The 17,898-nt window shown below is 51.5% G+C and overlaps 1 protein-coding gene and 1 long non-coding RNA gene across 2 annotated transcripts in view; one reads left to right on the top strand and one right to left on the bottom strand.

The window, feature by feature from the left end:
• Window positions 1-17,607, bottom strand: part of Slc1a7 (solute carrier family 1 member 7) — a 41,446-nt gene extending 23,839 nt beyond the window's left edge. Inside the window, exons 1-2 of the mRNA XM_050136399.1 lie at window positions 17,473-17,607; window positions 8,260-8,339 (exon numbers count right to left, since the gene is read on the bottom strand). Of these exons, the coding sequence (XP_049992356.1) occupies window positions 8,260-8,339; window positions 17,473-17,607 (215 nt within the window). The remainder of the gene's footprint in view (window positions 1-8,259; window positions 8,340-17,472) is intronic.
• On the top strand, window positions 7,754-17,287 carry LOC126498053 (uncharacterized). Its single transcript, XR_007590758.1, has 3 exons — window positions 7,754-7,850; window positions 8,449-8,509; window positions 17,211-17,287. It is a non-coding gene; the product is annotated as an uncharacterized lncRNA (long non-coding RNA).
• Window positions 17,608-17,898: the final 291 nt, after the last annotated feature.

The following is a 17,898-nucleotide window of genomic DNA, read 5'->3' on the forward strand; positions in this document are numbered from 1 at the left end:
CTCTCGGTCCCCCCCCTTCACACTTCCTCCTCCATATCCCCCTGAATAAACATTCAACCTCACCCTGCATGTCGTGTCTATCCATGTTTCTGTCTTCTGCCCGCCTGCCATGTGTCTCCCTGCCTGGGACCAGCGATTGCTCAGGGACCAGCAGCCGTCTCTGCCTGGGGCCCACTGCCTGCTGCCACATGGCCCGCCACCACTGCTCTGAGACCAGCGGCCATCTCTGCCTGGGACTGGCTGCTCCCAGGGCCCGCTGTCCGCCACCACATTGCCCTCCACCACTGCTCTGGGACCGGCAGCCATTTCTGCCTGGGACTGGCTGCGCCTAGAGCCCGCTGCCTGCCACCACATGGCCCGCCACCACCATTTGGGACCTACAGCATTTCTGCTGCCTACTGCCGCGGAGATCTTGCAGCATTTTTTTTTTTAAAAAAGAACAACAGTGAGCCTCCCGACTAAGGAAGTAACCAAATAGAGTCCAGCTGACAGCTGTTGGGCTGCTAGACCAAGGCTTACAGATGGAGTTGTAGATTCCATAGAGATGACCTCAGCTAGTCCCTCTGACTTAGGGTGGGGACAATAGCTGTGTTGTCTGTCCCGGTCCGGGCTTAGCTGGCTGCTCTTAGGAGTACCTAAGGTCAGTAAAAGGTCCCCAGGAGGGTGGGAGCCCAGAGGCCCACACCTCCCTTTCAGGCCATCTGGTTCACTCCTGAGTGCCCAGGGATTGGGGATCAAGAGATTGAAGTGATTACAAACATTAGCTTATCGAGATGGTAGGGAGCTGGCCTGACTCCCAGCCCGTTTCAACCTGCAGGAGTGGGGGAAGGAAGGCCTTGACCGCCGGGCTCTTGATGAAGAGGAGGGCCACCCAAGCACCTCACCTGGCTTCCACACCAACGTCTAGGTCGGCACTGTGAACCCCATTGCCGAAAAGATAACTGAGCATCTCCTGAGGAGTGCCTGACCCTAGGCGGTGAGTGCCCTGCTCATACAAGAGAAGGCCATTTGGGGCTGGCCTTCCTGTCTCCTCGCCTGCTCCAGCCACTCCCTGCTTCCTCTCCACTGTAACAAGGGCATCCCAGACATCGTGTCCTCGACAGTGGCCATCTCAGCCATCTTCTCTACGAACTACCCTGTGCCTCTCAGTGTGTTGAAGGTTCCCTAAGACCAGACCCTGAGTCTAGCACAGGGTGGCAGTGGAGGAGCAGAAAGTGAGGGAAACAGACTAGGTCTATAATCTTGGCACGTGGGGTCAAGGCAGGAGGATAGAGAGTTTGATACCAGCATAAACTATTTATGGGTTTTCTGGATCCCTCCCAGTGTAGGCCTCAGTCTGGCTTGCTTCTAGGTCCACAGAGCCTGACTAGACCTGAGTGTCGGTTTGCTGACGTGAGATGTTAAACGTGGGGATGCTCTGGACCAGACTGTAAGGATGGTTTGGGGTTCTGGTGACTTTGAGTATCCAATGTAGGTTCCCTGAGAACTGGTCAGCTGAGCTAACTCTGGTCCCCTAGCCAGGCTGAGGCGAGTTCCCCGGCACTGTGTGTTTTGGACGTAGAGGCTCTTGGCACTAGAACTGCAGGGACCAGCGAGGGTGTCAGCAACCATATGGAGTTGAACAACAGTTGCAGACAGCAGACAGGATCTTCAGGCTCTGCTTTCAGCCCTCTCCTTTCTAGTCATTTTTATCAATGGCTTGGCCAAGGCCGCCGACAGCATGTGAATCAGATTTGCAGACGACAACAAGCTGGAAGGAACAGCTGACGTGTTGGATGAAGGACCCCAGCAAGCTAGAATCATGGGCCAAATCTGACGCAATGAAACCGAATGCAGACAAGTCCTGGGCTGCATTTGGCTCGGAGCACCGGACAGCGGGAACCCTGAGGTGGCTGGGAAGAGAGCTGAGCTGCTGTAGTGGCATGGGGAAGGGGATGTTGGCAGTTTGCTTGCTGGTCCCCTGATGAATACCGGGGACTTGGGGCCACTAGCCTGAGGGATCGAGGCTGCCACAGACCTGTCCTGAGGTTGAGTCCCACTGGGAAAGGGACAGGGAGGATGCTGTGTCCCTCAGACAGCAGCAACTGGGGTTGACAGGCAATAAAAGAGACAAACGCTCTAGTGGAAGCAACTGGGATTCTGGGGCAAGAACCCCAGAGCCTGGAGGCCAGCAGACTGGGATTCTGGGGCTGAGAGGGAGCTATAGGTCCTCAGCTCAATGCCTGTAGCAACCTCCGTCAGAGCCGTCCCACCCTGCAGTGAACCTCTCTGGGATACTGAAATCACACAGTGGGTGCTCAGGGGTCCAGCACAACATCCAGGCATACACAGCTCCTGCTACCCGCAGACCTGAGCAACAGGAAGGAACCTGGGTCCCTGAGCTGAGTCCTGGGCTCTGACCTTAGCTGACTTCTCAGACTATAGGCAGTCTACCCTGAGGGTGAGGAGGTATGAGTGTGTGTGCAAGTAGGTAAGTATGTGTGAAGGGGTGCAGGCCATGTGTGAGGGGGTCTCCCATCAGTCTTCCTAACCATGCCCCCCAGCAGATGACAGGCACAGTCTGACAGCAAGTGCCACGTTAGCGCCTGGTTCCACTTCCCAGATGGCTCTGCCACACCCCTTCTCCCCCAGGCAATTCCATCTAGGACTCGGGGCAGGATGCTTTGATGCCAGTTCACTAAAATATGGACCATCTGGTCCCAGCACTCCCTCCAAAGTGCAGAGATCCCCGGAGCCTCTGCTTACACCACTCCGGGGTAGCAGCCACACGGACTGGTTTGTCCTTTAGGAAGTACTTTTCCCAGAGCCAGGATGAAATCTACCTTCAGAGGAGTGGATCACCTTTGGACACAGCTGCTTTTTGCAGCCACAAAGACCAGACCTCTCTGATTCCCAGGTGGGCTCCCGTAGAGCTGTCTCTCTTACGCGGCACAGAAGGCCAAGCATAGGAGGGCACAATCTCCACCATGAGTAGTGACTTCTTAGACACACCTGCCAGGTGGACCAGAATCAGGCTGTGTCTACAAGGACCACTCCCGAGAGAAGGGAAGGCCCTGTGCACTCGGGAGCACATCTCCTAACGTTCCTCCAGTTGGAGTCACAGTGTCTGTCCCCAGGCTCAGGTTGGACCTGTCTGAATGGGGCTCTGCTGGGCACAGAGAGTTTCTGCCAGAGGATGACACGAACTCTTTTGAAACCACCTATCTCCCCAGCCCTGTATATGTGTTACCACACCAACCACGGTGGGCACTTGCTCTGAGTACCTGGGGTCTCGCAAATGAATGAGGGCTTGTGGTCCTCAAGGACCTTGTTTAGTAGATAGCAAGACCCGCAGCGTAACAACACAGATCTCTGGGTCACCACTGTGACCAAGAGAGATCCAAAGCTGTTGGGAGCCCACTAGGGAGCTGGATCCACCTTCCTGGAGATCCTGCCCAAGAGATCCTGGGAAGGTGAGGAGGAAGTAAGAGTGGAAACAGCAAGACCAGGGCATCTGAGACGGACGAAGTCTTTCTGAATCTCCAGGCTGAAGGTCTGCCCTAGCACAGACCCCAGCTGGGCTGTTTCCTCTTTTGATCAGCAAGAAGCTCAGCTAATAAGACAAGAGGGCCAAGAAAGGCTCCCAGCTTCCACTGAAGGAACAGCAGCACCCTTCACAGAAAGGCTAACTTGACTTCAGGGCTGAGTCCAGAAGTTCAGGCCATACCAACTTAGACACTTTGGAGGCTGTGGCCACCTCAGGCCTGCCGTCTGTCCCGCAGAGCCCAGGGAAAGTGCTCTGCATTCTGGCTCCCAAACCAGACTTCAAGACTGCTTGGCCCAGGCCCATCTCCAAGGAGTCAGAACGTGGGTGTGAGGAGTAGCCTGCCAAAGTAGAGTGCCTCAGCCAGGGGGAGAACGGGCGGGGAGACTCCTGACCAAACATGATTTCCTGATTCTGAGAAATATCCGTTGAAAATTCTTACAAGAAACAGGAAGAGAAACGATCCATACGTGGGCATACAAATGCACCCACGCTCGCTACAGACCCACATGAAGCTCCCACACAAGCACACGCACATGACTTCTCTCCGAGGCAGAGCTGACAAAACACTCTGCCGTGCTCAGGCTCGGTGAATCACAAACACATGGCTTCGGCTTCCTTGAATGATGTCTCGTTTGAGAAACTGGAGGAGGGGAGAGGAAGATTTTGGGGAAGAAAAAAAAAAACAAGGGAAGAATTGGAGGCTCTGGCTGGATCCAGATGCTGAGCTAACCACCCCCAGTTTCTGTGCTGCTCTTGTCTGTGGACGTGTGAGAGCAAGGGACCGTTACCATCCCAAGTTTCAGCCCTAGTAGAGCCACAATGGGCCACATACACACACCCATCTGCCTTGGAAGTTTGCACATTTGCTGGGTCTGTTTTATGGCAGAGGCTAGGAATGCTGGAAACAACTTAACTTGAGGTAACTCTAGAGCCCCAGGTGCAGAAATGCCCCAGTGTGTGTCTCGGAGCACCACAGGAACCGGTGACAGGGAAAGGGCCCAGCTGCAGCCCCCAGTGGAAGAGTGGAAGAGCCCCAAGGCACAGGCACAGAGTGGAAACTCCTAGGGTGATTTGTTGAATGAAAACCAAAACAAGCAGGAGGCAGATTTGTTTTCGTGGAAGAAACAGGAAGGTATTCTCCAAGAACTTAAAGGAACAGAAAGCTGTGGGTTTTTTTTTTTCCCCCTTTTCTGTTGGTCTGTGAATTCTAAAGGAAGAGGATATTACAGCAACAAGCATCCTTATTGGGAGAAAGTGGGAAAAGATGGCGCTGGGTCCCAGGGGCGTACGTGAAAGGAACCAGGGATGGGTAGAACTGCAGAGGAGAGCTGAGAACGGCAAACTACATGACGTCCACCTGAGTACCACCCTTGGGTGAGAACCTGACGTAAGTTAAGGATCATGCTGGAGCAGATTCTGCCCACCAGACACCATTGTCATGTGATGCAGAAATTTTCAACTTTGTATGAGGTGCCAACACTCAGTAATAAAGATGGGCTTTTCAGGGGGGGGGCTCCCCTTGTTGCCTGTTTCACTTGGGGAAAAATCTCCCCAGTGGCAGATGTGAGGCAAGAAAGGGCTTGCTGCCCAGGGGAAGGGGGACCCTTCGTGGCTAATGGATGAGCTATAGACTTGTAGAAAGATGCACCATTTTGCAATAGAGGCTCAAGGACCCTCTGCAAGGAAAGACTAAAGCTCTGAACCCTGCTCCTTGTCACTGAAGTTAGTGGCAGTGTACACAAGGGAGCCTACGAAGTCAGCTGGCAGCAAAGGCTCTTGGGAGAACCGGGGAAGGGAAAGGAGACTAAGGCTCAACCGTAGGGTGCTAATCTTAGGACAAGCTGAGGAGCCTGGGAACAAGAAGAGGTGCCATGACGGAATCATGATGAGACCCGAGAGACACGGGTGTGCCACTTGGGAGGTTCAGAACAGTGTGAACGGGCTGTATCGGTGTCTGTGTGCAAAGAGAAGTTCCCAGGGGAGGTACCGTGTGTGTTGTCGGTGCTATGACCCCTGACAGCAGGAGCGGAGGTAGAGGCTTTGTAAATACCTAGGCTTTGGAGACTCTTTAATAAGTTAGCGATAAATATGCAATGCCCATCATGCGCAGGGTTGCGTCTGATCTTACGCCTTCTCCCAGCAGCCCCGTGAACAGGTGATTGTCCCATCTTGCAGATGCTGCCCAGGCTCCCACGCCCACCAGTGGCTCCTGGGGCACAGCCAGGAGCCCCGGGATGGAGGTGCAGAAGCCCTCAAGCCAAGCTCTTCAGCTAACCAGCTGAGGGCTGGACCCCAAGACTATTAGGTTTTAAAGAGAACATCAGAACACTCATGAGGCTTCAAAAGCTCACACTGCCTCTAGTCCCTTGTCAGTTCTGGCGTTTAGTTCAGGCTAAGCCTGGCATCTGACTCACTGTGCCTGCAACCACCTGAATGGTGCCCATACCTGAGTGGTGCGCAGGGCAGGAACGCCAGCTCAGGCTGATGGCTCAGGGGACAGTGGTAAATGGAGCACAGACCACAGTCTTGTGTAAGAATTAAAGAGGGCAGGCTCAGGACTAAGAGGCTTAGAAAATCAGAAAGACATTCTGGAGTTGGGGTGTGGCTCTGTGGTAACAATCTGTTTAGCATTTGTAAGACCCTGGCTTTGAGCTCTAGACCAGGAAAAAAATCAAAAAAGCAATATGTCATCCCCCCCCCCCAAACACAAAGGTTTAATTCTCTGTTGGTGGAAATGTTAGAGCATGTCCATTTCTCGGTGGCACGCTTGCTCTGCACCAGTTCTAACTCTATAATAAACAAAGGAGACATGAACACACGAGCTTTTCTCAAGTTAAGACAGTATTCCAGTCCCAGCCAGGAGGTGGGTTCTGGTCTAGTCGAGAGAGTAAGGAGCTGGAGGGCTGGACAGATAGACACCTGTTGCCGGGATCACAGACTGGGGAAGGGTGCTTACCCCAGGCCGTATGATGGAGCGCAGGACAGATAGACACCTATCCCCGGGATCAGAAATATGCATAAGGCCATGGACTTCCAAATAGGATTCTCTTGACCAAGTGACAAGGGCAGGGTGGGAAATCCAACGTGACTACAGGGTCTGCTGTGTGTGTTGTCTATGTCCTGACCAACCGTTCAGGCAACAAGGACAGTAGAGGCACACACAGCAAAGGGACCCAAAGCCACCCAGAAGGAAGCCTGTCTCATTCCCTAGCTGCTGGGGAACTGTGTTTCCCTGGCCAGCTGTACCTAAGGTCTGCAAGCAACTTGAGTTCAGAGACTAAGTTCTGGGTCTGCAGTACCCTTCAGGGCTGGGCACCCAACAGGCATGCGCAGGACTGCCTAGGGTAGAGCCGCTGAGTCATTAGACAAGTATTCTAAGATTGCAGCCCTTGGGAAGATAAAGGGACAAGCCAACAAGTGAACACACACAGAATAACAAGGAACAGTAAGTGTCCTTGGGGAGGGAGAGCAGAATGGATCTGGCAAGGATGGTGGGGAGGGTTGATTGGAGGGGGTCTATGCTTTAGAGAGACAAAGGAGGACACCAGGTGGAAGGACCAGCGTGTGTAGAGGCCCCAAGCTAGGCAAGGGTCTGGTCTGATCAGGGACCAAAGGCTCACAGGACTGGCAATGATGAGACATGAGATGAGGCTTCCTCAGACTGCTCTGGCCACTGGGTGAGGGAAGAGATGGCTGTGTGGGGACAAGCAGGGAGCCTATGGGTTCAGATGAGGAAGACAGAGCTCTGTGTTTGTATTCTACTTTCTACGGGGGAGATACTCAGCTCAAGCTGGTGTTGGGCAAGGAAAGAGTCATTGTGCTAGGCAGCTGCAGGGGCCATTTACTGACAGCAGAGAGTGGGGGGGGGGGCTCAGTGCTGTGTAAAATCTCTAGTTGGTGACCCTAACTTCAGATTCTGCGGATCATCCATGGCAGAGACATCAGGCAGTTGGTTAACAGCCTGTGGGAACACAGGAGAATCGGGGTTCTCTGTTCTCGGGGGTGCTGAGATTTAGGTGGTTACAGTTTTTTATTTGATGTGTCTCTCCACGCTCATGTATTGAAGGTTTAGTCCCAGTGCAGAGCGTTTGGGGGTGGGGATCTTTGGGAAGGAGGTCAGGAGCTCTGAGCTCACTCACTGATGGGTCCTTAGCTTACTGGGGTGTTGGAACAGGTGGTGTGCTCTTGATGACATTGGGACGCCAGCTCCTCCTCTACTCTCCCTCTGTGCCACAGGCTAAGCAGCTCTTATCTACACATGCTCCCTCCCATGATGCTCTTCTCACCTCGGGCCCAGTGACCATGGACCAAGAACTCTAAAATGGTGAGGGAAAAACCCTTCCTTCCTCAAGTCGATTTTCTTGGGAGTTTTGCTGCAGTGATGACAAAAGCTTGCATGAAAGGATGCGGCAATACTTGGTGTGGGTTGAGGAGTTGGGAAGGCTTCTGAAGAAAGAAGCAGCTGACTGGGGGACTGGCTGGAAGCATTATCTCTACCTCATAAGAACGGGCCAGCGCCCTGTGCCCTCCCTCTCCCCTCTTCCCACCTGGAGACCACCAGTCAGCGCCCTGTGCCCTCCCCTTCCCCCCTCTCACCTGGAGACCACCAGTCAGTGCCCTGTGTCCCCCTCTCCTCCTCCCACCTGGAGACCACCAGTCAGCGCCCTGTGCCCTCCCCCCTCTCACCTGGAGACCACCTGTCAGCGCCCTGTGCCCCCCCTCCCCCCTCTCACCTGGAGACCACCAGTGGCAGGATCAGCATCTTCAGCATCCTCATTAACAGTTCGCCGGGGAACTGGAGGTAACTAATCTCCTGGAAACACAACAAGATCTGGGTCAGATCAGACAGTACAGACTCCAAATTGCTTGCTTCCTCGCCATCTTCAACATATTGTCTGTCCTTTCTGCACACTCCTGTCTAGCACCTGAACATCAGGGACCAATGAGAAGAAACTGGTTTGGAGCCAAACAGCCTGGATCATGGTAAGCTCCTCCTTCATAACCAACCTGATTATGGTTGGTCTTGGCCCTCTGGGTTTCTTTGTCTCCAATAGGAAGATAATTACTTCATGGGGTCATTGGGAGGCTCAATTGAGAGATTGTGTGGGCTCTTAGCATCTCTCCTGAGCACTTAGCACCTCGCATGAGCACCTAGCATCACTGGTGCAGTTTTCCCCATTAGCACCATTTACCCACCATCCATGGTGTAAAGTCGGCTTCATCCACCAGAGAGTAAGGGGCAGGGGGGCAGGGATGCTGTCTCTGCAACCCACACTAGGCCAAGCATCGCTCTGAGGTCCCCAAAATGGATTAAGCCAGGTTCCTGCCCCAGAAAATGTCCCAGTCTAGTTAATGAGGAGATTGACAAATAAACCATGGCCTTCTCATAAGTCAGTAAGATTCCTTCTGCTAGCTTACCCCTGAGAAGTACTGACTTTGGAGACAGAGGTCCCACTCTAGGTAAAGGACCCTCGTTGGGCCGTTCATAGCCACCATCTCCCAGTGCAGATAGCTTGTAACCACCCTGGTAGAAATGAAGATATTCTAAAAAGACACACGTCTCTCCCACCAGGACACTATACCCTAGGGAACTGCAACTTCCCCAAGAGTCTCACGTTGGGAGAAAAAGGTTGAAGTCTAGCGCCAGCCAGAAAAAAAAAAAAAAAAAAAAAAACACACAACTTGTCTCCCTGGAGAGATTTCCTACAATTCTGATTACTTGTCAGACCACCTTGGGAAAGAAAAGGAGCCAAGACAACAATGGGTCAATGATGGTGGGAACACAGCCAGGACCCCTTAGCCCTGGGTACCTCTGGCCCTCTAGTTAATCTTAAATCTTCATGCTGGGACTGTGAAGATGACTCCAGAGGCCTCTGGCCTCTCTGATCCTCTTCCCAATGTGGTCACATGGATTAAACCTTCGTTTTCTGCCTTTGGCTATCACTTGTTCCTTTAATTGATCTATTCAGGGTGAGGCTGAGCCTCGCTCATTAGAGATGCTAGGGCCTGGGATTAACCCCTCCCAACCCTGGCCACAGCTGCCCCCCCCCCCCACCCCGGCAGTTCATAGCAGAGGAACCCAGCTGCAGGACTGTTGTGAACAGTTAAGTGTGCCTTCCAGATGATAGTGGAATTCTGTCCGTTGCTTGTTCTACAAAACAACTTGTGGATTGTCTGAAATTCTAACAGAACTGGAGTGCTGTTTCGACAGCTTGCCTTTGGGTCTTCTGTTTCCGGCAATTCTTAGCTGGGATTCTTATTCCAGAGAGGGAGGATGTGGGTGGCAGAGGCTGAAGGATCTCAGACAACATCCAAGTTACATTTTGGCGCCCGACCCCACCTCAAAAACTAGTGCCAAGTCAGAGTGGTGGCCAACATACCTTTAATCCCAGATTTGAGCACATAGGCAGACAGATCTCTATAAGTTCCAGGCCAAACTGTTCTATATAGTAAGTTCCAGGCCAGCTAGGACTTCATAGTGAGACCTTGTCTCAATGAAAAAAGCAAATAAAAACAAAGCCAGACGTAATGGCTTGTTAGTAGTCTGATGCCTTGAAAAGCCCCAAGGCATAGGATTGTGGTACTAGATAGATCCCATCTAACCCATCCACATCCCAGACAGGATGCAGACTGGACAGAGGAAGTGATGTCCCACCTAGTGACATGCAAGAGAGAGAGCTGGGTTTCCTAGGTCCACTATGCTACCATTTCCAATGTGCCAGAAAAATCCCACAAAAATATACTCATCATGTATCATGTCTGTGTCTTTGTGTGTATGTAGTACTGGAGATTAAACCTGGGCTCTTGCATAGCTGTTTCCTCTATTTATTTTTTTTTCATATTTTTTTTATTGAGAAAAGGAAAAAAAATTTCTGCCTCCTCCCTCCTCTATTTATTTTTGCATTGTGATTGTGTGTGTGTGTGTGTGTGTGTGTGTGTGTGTGTGTATGATGGCATGTATGTGGCAGTCAGTCAGAGGACCACTTGAAGTCACTTCTCTCCTTCCACCATGGGCTCTGGGAATAAAATTCACATGGTTCAGGTTAACACTTTTACCTGCCCAGCCAACTCATAGGCCCAACGTTAACAATATCTTTATTATCAAATGCTATTCGCCGCTGAGCCAAGTGACATCCTTGTAACCACACCTTGTTACTTATACAACTTACATTTTGTCCCTGAAATTAATAATTGACTGTTTTTTATTTGCTTTGTTTTCTTTGAGCTTCTCACTAATTTCTTCCAAATGTTTTTATCTATGAAAACATCAAAGCAAGCATTCCCTACAACAGAAGCCGATCGGCTCCCTTTTATCTCATCTGGACTTCAGGCCCACAGCTTTCCACCTTCCTGTTGTGTGTGTGTGTGTGTGTGTGTGTGTGTGTGTGGTTGGGGGAGAGTCTCATGACCCAGCCGCTGTTGTGGCCTCTTGGTTTTCCTTATGGGATTTACCCTGCAAAGGAGCCAGTGTTTCTGCCCTTATTTTGGTGGAACCATCTCTTATGGCAGCTTCCTCAGAAAAGATGCAGAGAGCAACTTCCGAGTCCTTCAGTTCAATTGCCTGGGTCCTATCCTTCCCTCTAGCAACAATCTGGTTGTATTTGAGATTTTTACTGGAAAACAATGTCCTTTTCTGGTTTTGAATTTATTTTATTAGTAGTGTGTGTGCATGTTGTGCGTGCGCGTGTGTTGTGCATGTGGGGGTACACAGGCCAGTGGACAGCTTTGAAGAGCTGGTTCTCTCTCCCTGCACCTTTATGCGGGTTCCAAGGGTAAAACTTGTTCCCAGGCAGATGCAGCAAGCATCTCTTCTTGCTGAACTGTCGGGCTCACACCTTTAATCCCAGTACTTGGGAGTCACACACCTTTAATCCGAACACTAGGGAGGCATAGACAGGAAGGGATATGGCTGGGTGGAGAGAGGAATATAACTCAGGAGGAGACAGGAGCTCAAGGCATTCAGTCCAGGGATTTGTAGAGACAGGATACTCCAGGTCTGAGGATTTCACAGAGGTAAGAACTAGTGGCCAGCTGCTCTGCTTCTCTGATCTTTCAGCTGATATTTTGATATTGATTCTTGTTTATTAAAATTTCAAATACTCATTTTTATTCTTGATTGATCCCTCTTTTTAGCACCTGTGTTGTTGGCACAAGCCAGGGTCATCTAGGAAGGAAAACCTCAGTTGAGAATGAAGGGCCCTAGGAGGCCGGAGTCTGGCACACATGGGAGCGGCCTTGCCATTCTCTCTCATTCCCTCTGCCTTGCTACAAACTGTTAGATTGCATTCCTGAAGCTAGCCCCGAAGGTCTATTTCGATTCTTGGCCACTTCCTCTTCCTGAGGCTGACCACCAAGGTCCAGCTATCAAAGTATTGAAGTCCAGCAATCAACACCCCCCCCCCTTTGGCCATCCTAATCAACCTGCCCAATCAAAATTAAACACCTCATGCCAACATGGAGGCTCCCCCTTATAAACTGAGATTTTCCCATGTGCCACATCTGTCTCCTCTCTATGCAGAAACAGTCCTTCTGTTTCTGTCCCACTCTGGGACAAACACCCCTTCCTCCCTTTCCCTTATCCCCTTCTCCTTCATCCTCTATCTCCTGTCCTTCTCTCTTATTCCCTGCCCTTTGTACCTCCAGGGCAAATAAATCTCCTTTGTGCTGAGAACTTGGTCTTGGTGTGTCCTGTGGTGACTTGGGTCCTTTCGGAGAAAATGCCTTTCAGAGATTAGCCAAGTCTATGGAGAGATTTTCTTGATGAATGATCGGTACGGGAGGGCAGAGGGCCCAGCCCTGACAGGTGTGGGTGGTGCAACCCCTGGACAGCGGTCCTGGGCTGTATAAGAAAGCTGACTGAGCAGGCCGGTGAGCTGCACTCCTCTTTGGCCTCTGCTTCAGTTCCTGCCTCCAGCTCCTGCCCTGAGCTCCTGCCCTGACTTCCCTTTGTGGTGAACTACAGCTGGGAGCTGAAACAAACCTTTGCCTCTTCAGGTTGCTCTCGGTTGTGGTGTTTATCACAGCAATAGAAACCAAACAAAGACAGCGTCCAATCTGCTGCTGCTATTGTTTGATGTGTGTGCCGCTGGGACTGTAACCTATGACTTTGTGTGCACTAAGCGCAAGCTAATACTACGCTATACTACTACCCCACATCCAGTTTTTAAAAATTGCATTTGTTCATTTACTTGTGTGTACACACGTGCTACACACAGCACGCATACAGAGGTCAAGACAACTTTCAGGGGCTGGTTCTCCCCTTCCTTTGTGTGGGTTCTGGGGATTGAACTCAAGTCCTTGGGCTTGACAGCAAGCTCTATCCCTGCTGAGCCATCTTGACAGCCCCCATTCAGTTTACTATGCTATGATAACTGTTTACTATGATAACTATGCTAGCTCTCATGTCTCCAAAGACCTTAAGAAATGAATTTTCTGAGAAAGGGCCTTACTCTAGCTCTGGCTGGCCTGGAACTTGATGTACAGACGAGGCTGGACTTGAACTCAGAGATTTGCCAGTCTCTGCTTCCCAAGCACTGGGGTAAAAGGTGTGCACCACCACGCCCAGCCCTAAGAAAGGATTTTAAGAGTCTCCAGGGACCCTTTTTCTCGTCATTTGTCTCAGGTTTGGACATGCACAGCTCACCCCACATTTCTGCTCACAGGTAAGTGTGGAGTGGGAAGCTTCTGGGCTTGCCACTCAGGGCAGAGCAATGGGTGTAACCTGCAGGGAGGAGACGAGAGCCTCTTTTCTCCAAGAATTCATGGGTCTTTTGTGAGGCTCCAACAAGAAGCCTGTGCCTAAGTCCGGCTTCTACCTGTACCAGAGTTCTGCTGGGGAGGCTGCACCTAGGATGCCGGTGTCTGTTGCTTCAAGCATGGACCTCCCCACTGCTCCTTTCTAACTTCACACAGGTGGCCTGATGTCCCCGAGGCAAGCTTCTCTGGATGCTGGGCAGGACAGAGTTAGACACAATACAGAGAAGAGTCCTCTGACCATGTGGCTTCGAAGAGCTCTGGCGCTTAAGGGCCTGCTCTCAACTCATGGCTTCATCCCTGCTCTGCCTTCCATATCAGAGCCCTTTGGAGTCTTGTGAGAGAAGTTACTCAGTCTCTGCTCCTATGAGCTAGCATGCCAGCCTCTTGGGCTCCACCCACTTCCCATACTGTCTAACCAGAGTTTTCTTTCTCAATGACTCTCTGTTCTCTTTGGTTTGGATAGTTTATGTCCTTGAAAATATCCCACCAGGACTGACGAGATGGCTCAGTGGGTAAAGGGGCTTGCTGCCAAGCCGACAGTCCTTTAAGTTCCATTCCTGGAGGTGAGAACTGACTCCTACAAGTTGTCCTCTGACTTCCACAAGTGCACTGTGGGGTGTGTGTGTGTGTTTGTGTGTGCACGTGCATGCATGCATGTGGTTGCAAATGCTTCCCTATGCATACACACATACAAACAAAATAAATGCACTTTTAAATGATTTTTAAAATTTCATCAAACTTATAGGAAGGAAAGGAAATGGATATAATTATAAACTCTCACGCCGTAAGTGGAAGTCTCAAAATGTCTCTGCTTTTTAAATGAGTTATTTGCATCCAAAAGTAAAATCACATTAATTTTGTGAGTTTCATTTCACAAATAGAAATTCTATCATTTTCCAAATTTTTTATGATTTCTGCCTCTTGCATAAGTTCAAACAGTTGGAAGGGTTTGCTCTCTGAGTCACAGGCAAAGAGACCAAACAGAAAAACCCTGGCTTTCACAGGACAGTGCTCGAGAGAAGCCACTTGCTGCCAAATAACTGTTCTCCATCCATGCCTCCTTCAGTGTCTGGCAGGTTAGTCCAGACCTGAACGCATCTGCACACCCAAGCAGATGGGGCAGCTCTGACGCAGTAGGCCCTAGAGAATCCAGCTTTTACTAGCCAGCGGTCCAATTTGTTTTCCCAGAATAATCTTCCTGCAGGACATAGATTGTTGCTGCTTCAGAACCTGAGCGCAGATTGAAAAGTGCTGGGGCCACAGGAGAGTGTCAGGGCCACGGGAGAGTGTCAGGGCCACGGGAGAGTGCTGGGGCCACGGGAGAGTGTCAGGGCCACGGGAGAGTGCTGGGGCCATGGGCGGGAGAGTTTATTTCACCACACAGGTGGAAAAGATCCAGCCACTAAGCACGCACATGAGGCAGCTGCTCATGGTGCAGGGTCGGGAAGCAGGGAGGGTGTTCAGTTAGCCTTCTCCTTTTATTTAACCTGCACCCCCACCTGTGGGATGATGCCACCCACATTCGGGGTGGGTCTTCTCTCTTCAGTTAAATGTTTCTGCCAACAGCCTCTGATGCTTCCCAGACGTGTGTTACCATGGTGATTTTAAATCAGAGTGGTCAAGATTAGCTAACCGGCACAGACGGACTTTGCCAGGGAGACAAGAGAGGGGACAAAATGGCGCTCAGTACTTACTGTCTGCCAGGCGCTGTGGATATTCACTCCTTTATATTTAGAAGATACTGATGCTCCCTTTGCCCCACAGATAAGGACAGTGAGGCCAAGAGGAGAGAGGACCTAGCCCAGCCATCGTAGGTGGAATCCACTCCCTTTATTCCATTTCTTAATCTGTTCATCTCCTCGAACACAGGATTTAGCGCCATTCCACTTCCTGGTGCCCCCTTTTCTCAGTCTTTATATTTTGTATTTTTATTTGCTCAGCTTGCTCCTTTTCATTATAAATCTTCATTAGAGTGACCACTCACAACCACACAGCAGTCTGTACTAGGCTGTTCTGAGATTTCCTCTGCCAATGGAACGAATCTACTGCTTTCCTAACCCAAAGTAACAAAGTCAAATTCCTCCAAATAAAAACAGGGTCAGGCCTATCCCAGCAATACCCTAGTCTCTGGTACCAACTGCTGTCTTAGTTAGGGGTTCTGTTGCTGTGAAGAGACACCAGGACCACGGCAACTCTTATAAGGAAGACATTTAACTGGGGCTGGTGTACAGTGCAGAGGGTCAGTCCATTATCATCCTGGTGGGAGCATGGCAGCATGCAGGCAGACAGGGTGCTGGCCACATCTTGATCAGAAGGCAACCGGAAGTGGACTGAAGCACTGGATGTGGTTTGGCATATATGAGACCTCAAAGTCCACCCCCACGGTGACACACTTCCCCCAACAAGGCTACACCTACTCCAACAAAGCCACACCTCCTTATAGTGTGCTCCCTATGAGCTTATGGGGCCAATTACATTCAAACCACAACAAACCCCGTGGCCCCCATAAGATTGTAACAACCTGTGTTTCTAGAGTCAGTACTTTTCCCTAATAGCTTCAGGTGGTGAGCAGGGTTGCTTGGATACCGGGGGTGGGGCATCTTCCCTTCAATGGAAGATGTGAGCCTGAGTCTGGAGCCTGGCTCCAGCTTCAGAGACGGTGTGAGGTATTAGGAGAATGAAGGACCCATGGGGTCTGGGATCCCCAGGAACCCACTGACAGACCTGCCTGAAGACTGACCCCTCAGAGCCCTCCTCAGTGAGCCTCCATGGTGCAGTCATAACCAAAATCTCACTAGGTGGGTCTAGACAAAACTCCTCACCCTCAAGCCCCTCAAGAGCAGATCTGATCCCTCTTTCCCTCTCCTCAGTATCTGATCCCGTGTCTGCACTGAGCAAGGGCCTCACTCCTAATGTCTCCCCTTAGTCGTTTCCTGTGCCCAGGCTGTGAACCCCGAACCCCAGCTGTCCTGTGTGGTGCTCAGGCTTGTCTCTCCGGCAGGAGGTCTGCACGCCTGTCTCCACAGTCCTGAGCTATGTCTTCCATGTTGGAACAGGCATCTGTGGTGTCTTATATAACCTCACAGTGCCGTCAGTCCACAGAAAGATCTTTCCAGATGATGCATTTACACAGTTGCCTATCGGCTTCACCTTCTGCCTCCGGCTTCCCATCGGCCACCCTTCTGAAGTCTCCTCTGCAGGAGCACGGCTCTCACACCTTCCCCTTCGGCCCAGTGTCACTTATCACTCGCTACCATTGCAGCTGCTCCCATCTGACCCGCTATCACCCCTGTTCCGCTCAGCCCAAGGATGTAGAACTGTCCCTTCTCTCTTCTCTCCATGGCTCTGCACAGCTGTCTGAAGCCCGTGTCTGGTGACGGGAACCATCCAGCTCTTGGTCCCTAACTCCAGCCCCTTGCTCTCGCTGTATGTTCCAACCCCCTCCAAAGGCTTGCTGCCTTGCTCCTGTTTCATGCACCCTTGAGCCTTATCCATTGATCCTGCTGTAGGAAACCCATCCTGGATTCCTGGTCGTGGAGGACCTATAGGGGGTGTTCTCTGAAGACCCCTGGTCTCCCCACCCTTGCTCTCAATCCCGTGCTTGCTCAGTGGTGTGTCTTTGCTCCCCCCATGTAGGGCCCTGGTCTCCCTTATTCCTGGGGTACATTGGCGGGGACAGTTTGTTATCAGTTAACTAAGCTTCCTGTGTGTTTCCGTACTATCCCTGCCCCACCTGGTGATTTAGCTACAGGCAATCTTCTCCATTGTTAACTAAGTTTCCTGTGTGTTTATTTCCCACCTCCCTGGGTGGTGAGATCTTTGTGCTGCAGTTAGGTAGAAAAGGGCTTCCCCAAGTCTAAATAAACGGCATTCGCTTGATCTCCTATCGAATGACCCTGGTCTCTGTGTCTCTGTGTTCAATCTCCAGGCCCTTGCCCGGACTCACATTCGGTACAGCTGCGCGCGAACTGTACCGAGGGTGTAACACCAAAACCGGGTGTTACACCCCCCCCCCCCATCACCTTACTATACTGGCTTTGTTGCCATTTTGCCAGCCATTTTACTGATCTCTCACACTAGTGGGTTTTTCTCACGCCCATGATATAGATGGGAACACTGGGGCCCAGAGAGGCAGCCTAGCTCACCTCCGGCACCGACACTGGGAACCCCACCCACCCAGGGGGCCTGACCTGTTGTGAGAGGCGCTGGGTCCTGAGGAAGAAGCCGAGGAGGCAGCCCACGATGACAGACAGCACAGACAGGATGAGAAGCCCGTTGCGCCTACACACCGCCCGTCCTCGAGCCAGGACAGCGCCCAGCGCCATGCTCAGCCCAGCTGGTTGGCAGCATTCCATGCGCTGTAGGATGTGGCCCAGGTCTGGGCTGGGGGCACAAGCCTCTCCGCTCACGGATGAACAGAGTCCTAAGCACCTATCACCAGCCTTGCAGCCATGGTCCGGGCAGCCACCCAGAGGGAAGCCACAATCCTATTACCAGCTGCATCATTAGGAGCCGGGAGCAGATTAGGGCTTGAGAAATTAGAGCAGGCCACATGGTCCGTGTGTCCAGTCCTCAAAGCCAAATACTCCTCTTGAAGAGGGCAGGGGACCGGACAC

The sequence above is a fragment of the Alexandromys fortis genome, unplaced genomic scaffold (assembly GCF_014885135.2).
Source record: "Alexandromys fortis isolate MF-2015 unplaced genomic scaffold, M_Fortis_MF-2015_v1.1 scaffold_13, whole genome shotgun sequence".
Taxonomy (NCBI): Eukaryota; Metazoa; Chordata; class Mammalia; order Rodentia; family Cricetidae; genus Alexandromys; species Alexandromys fortis.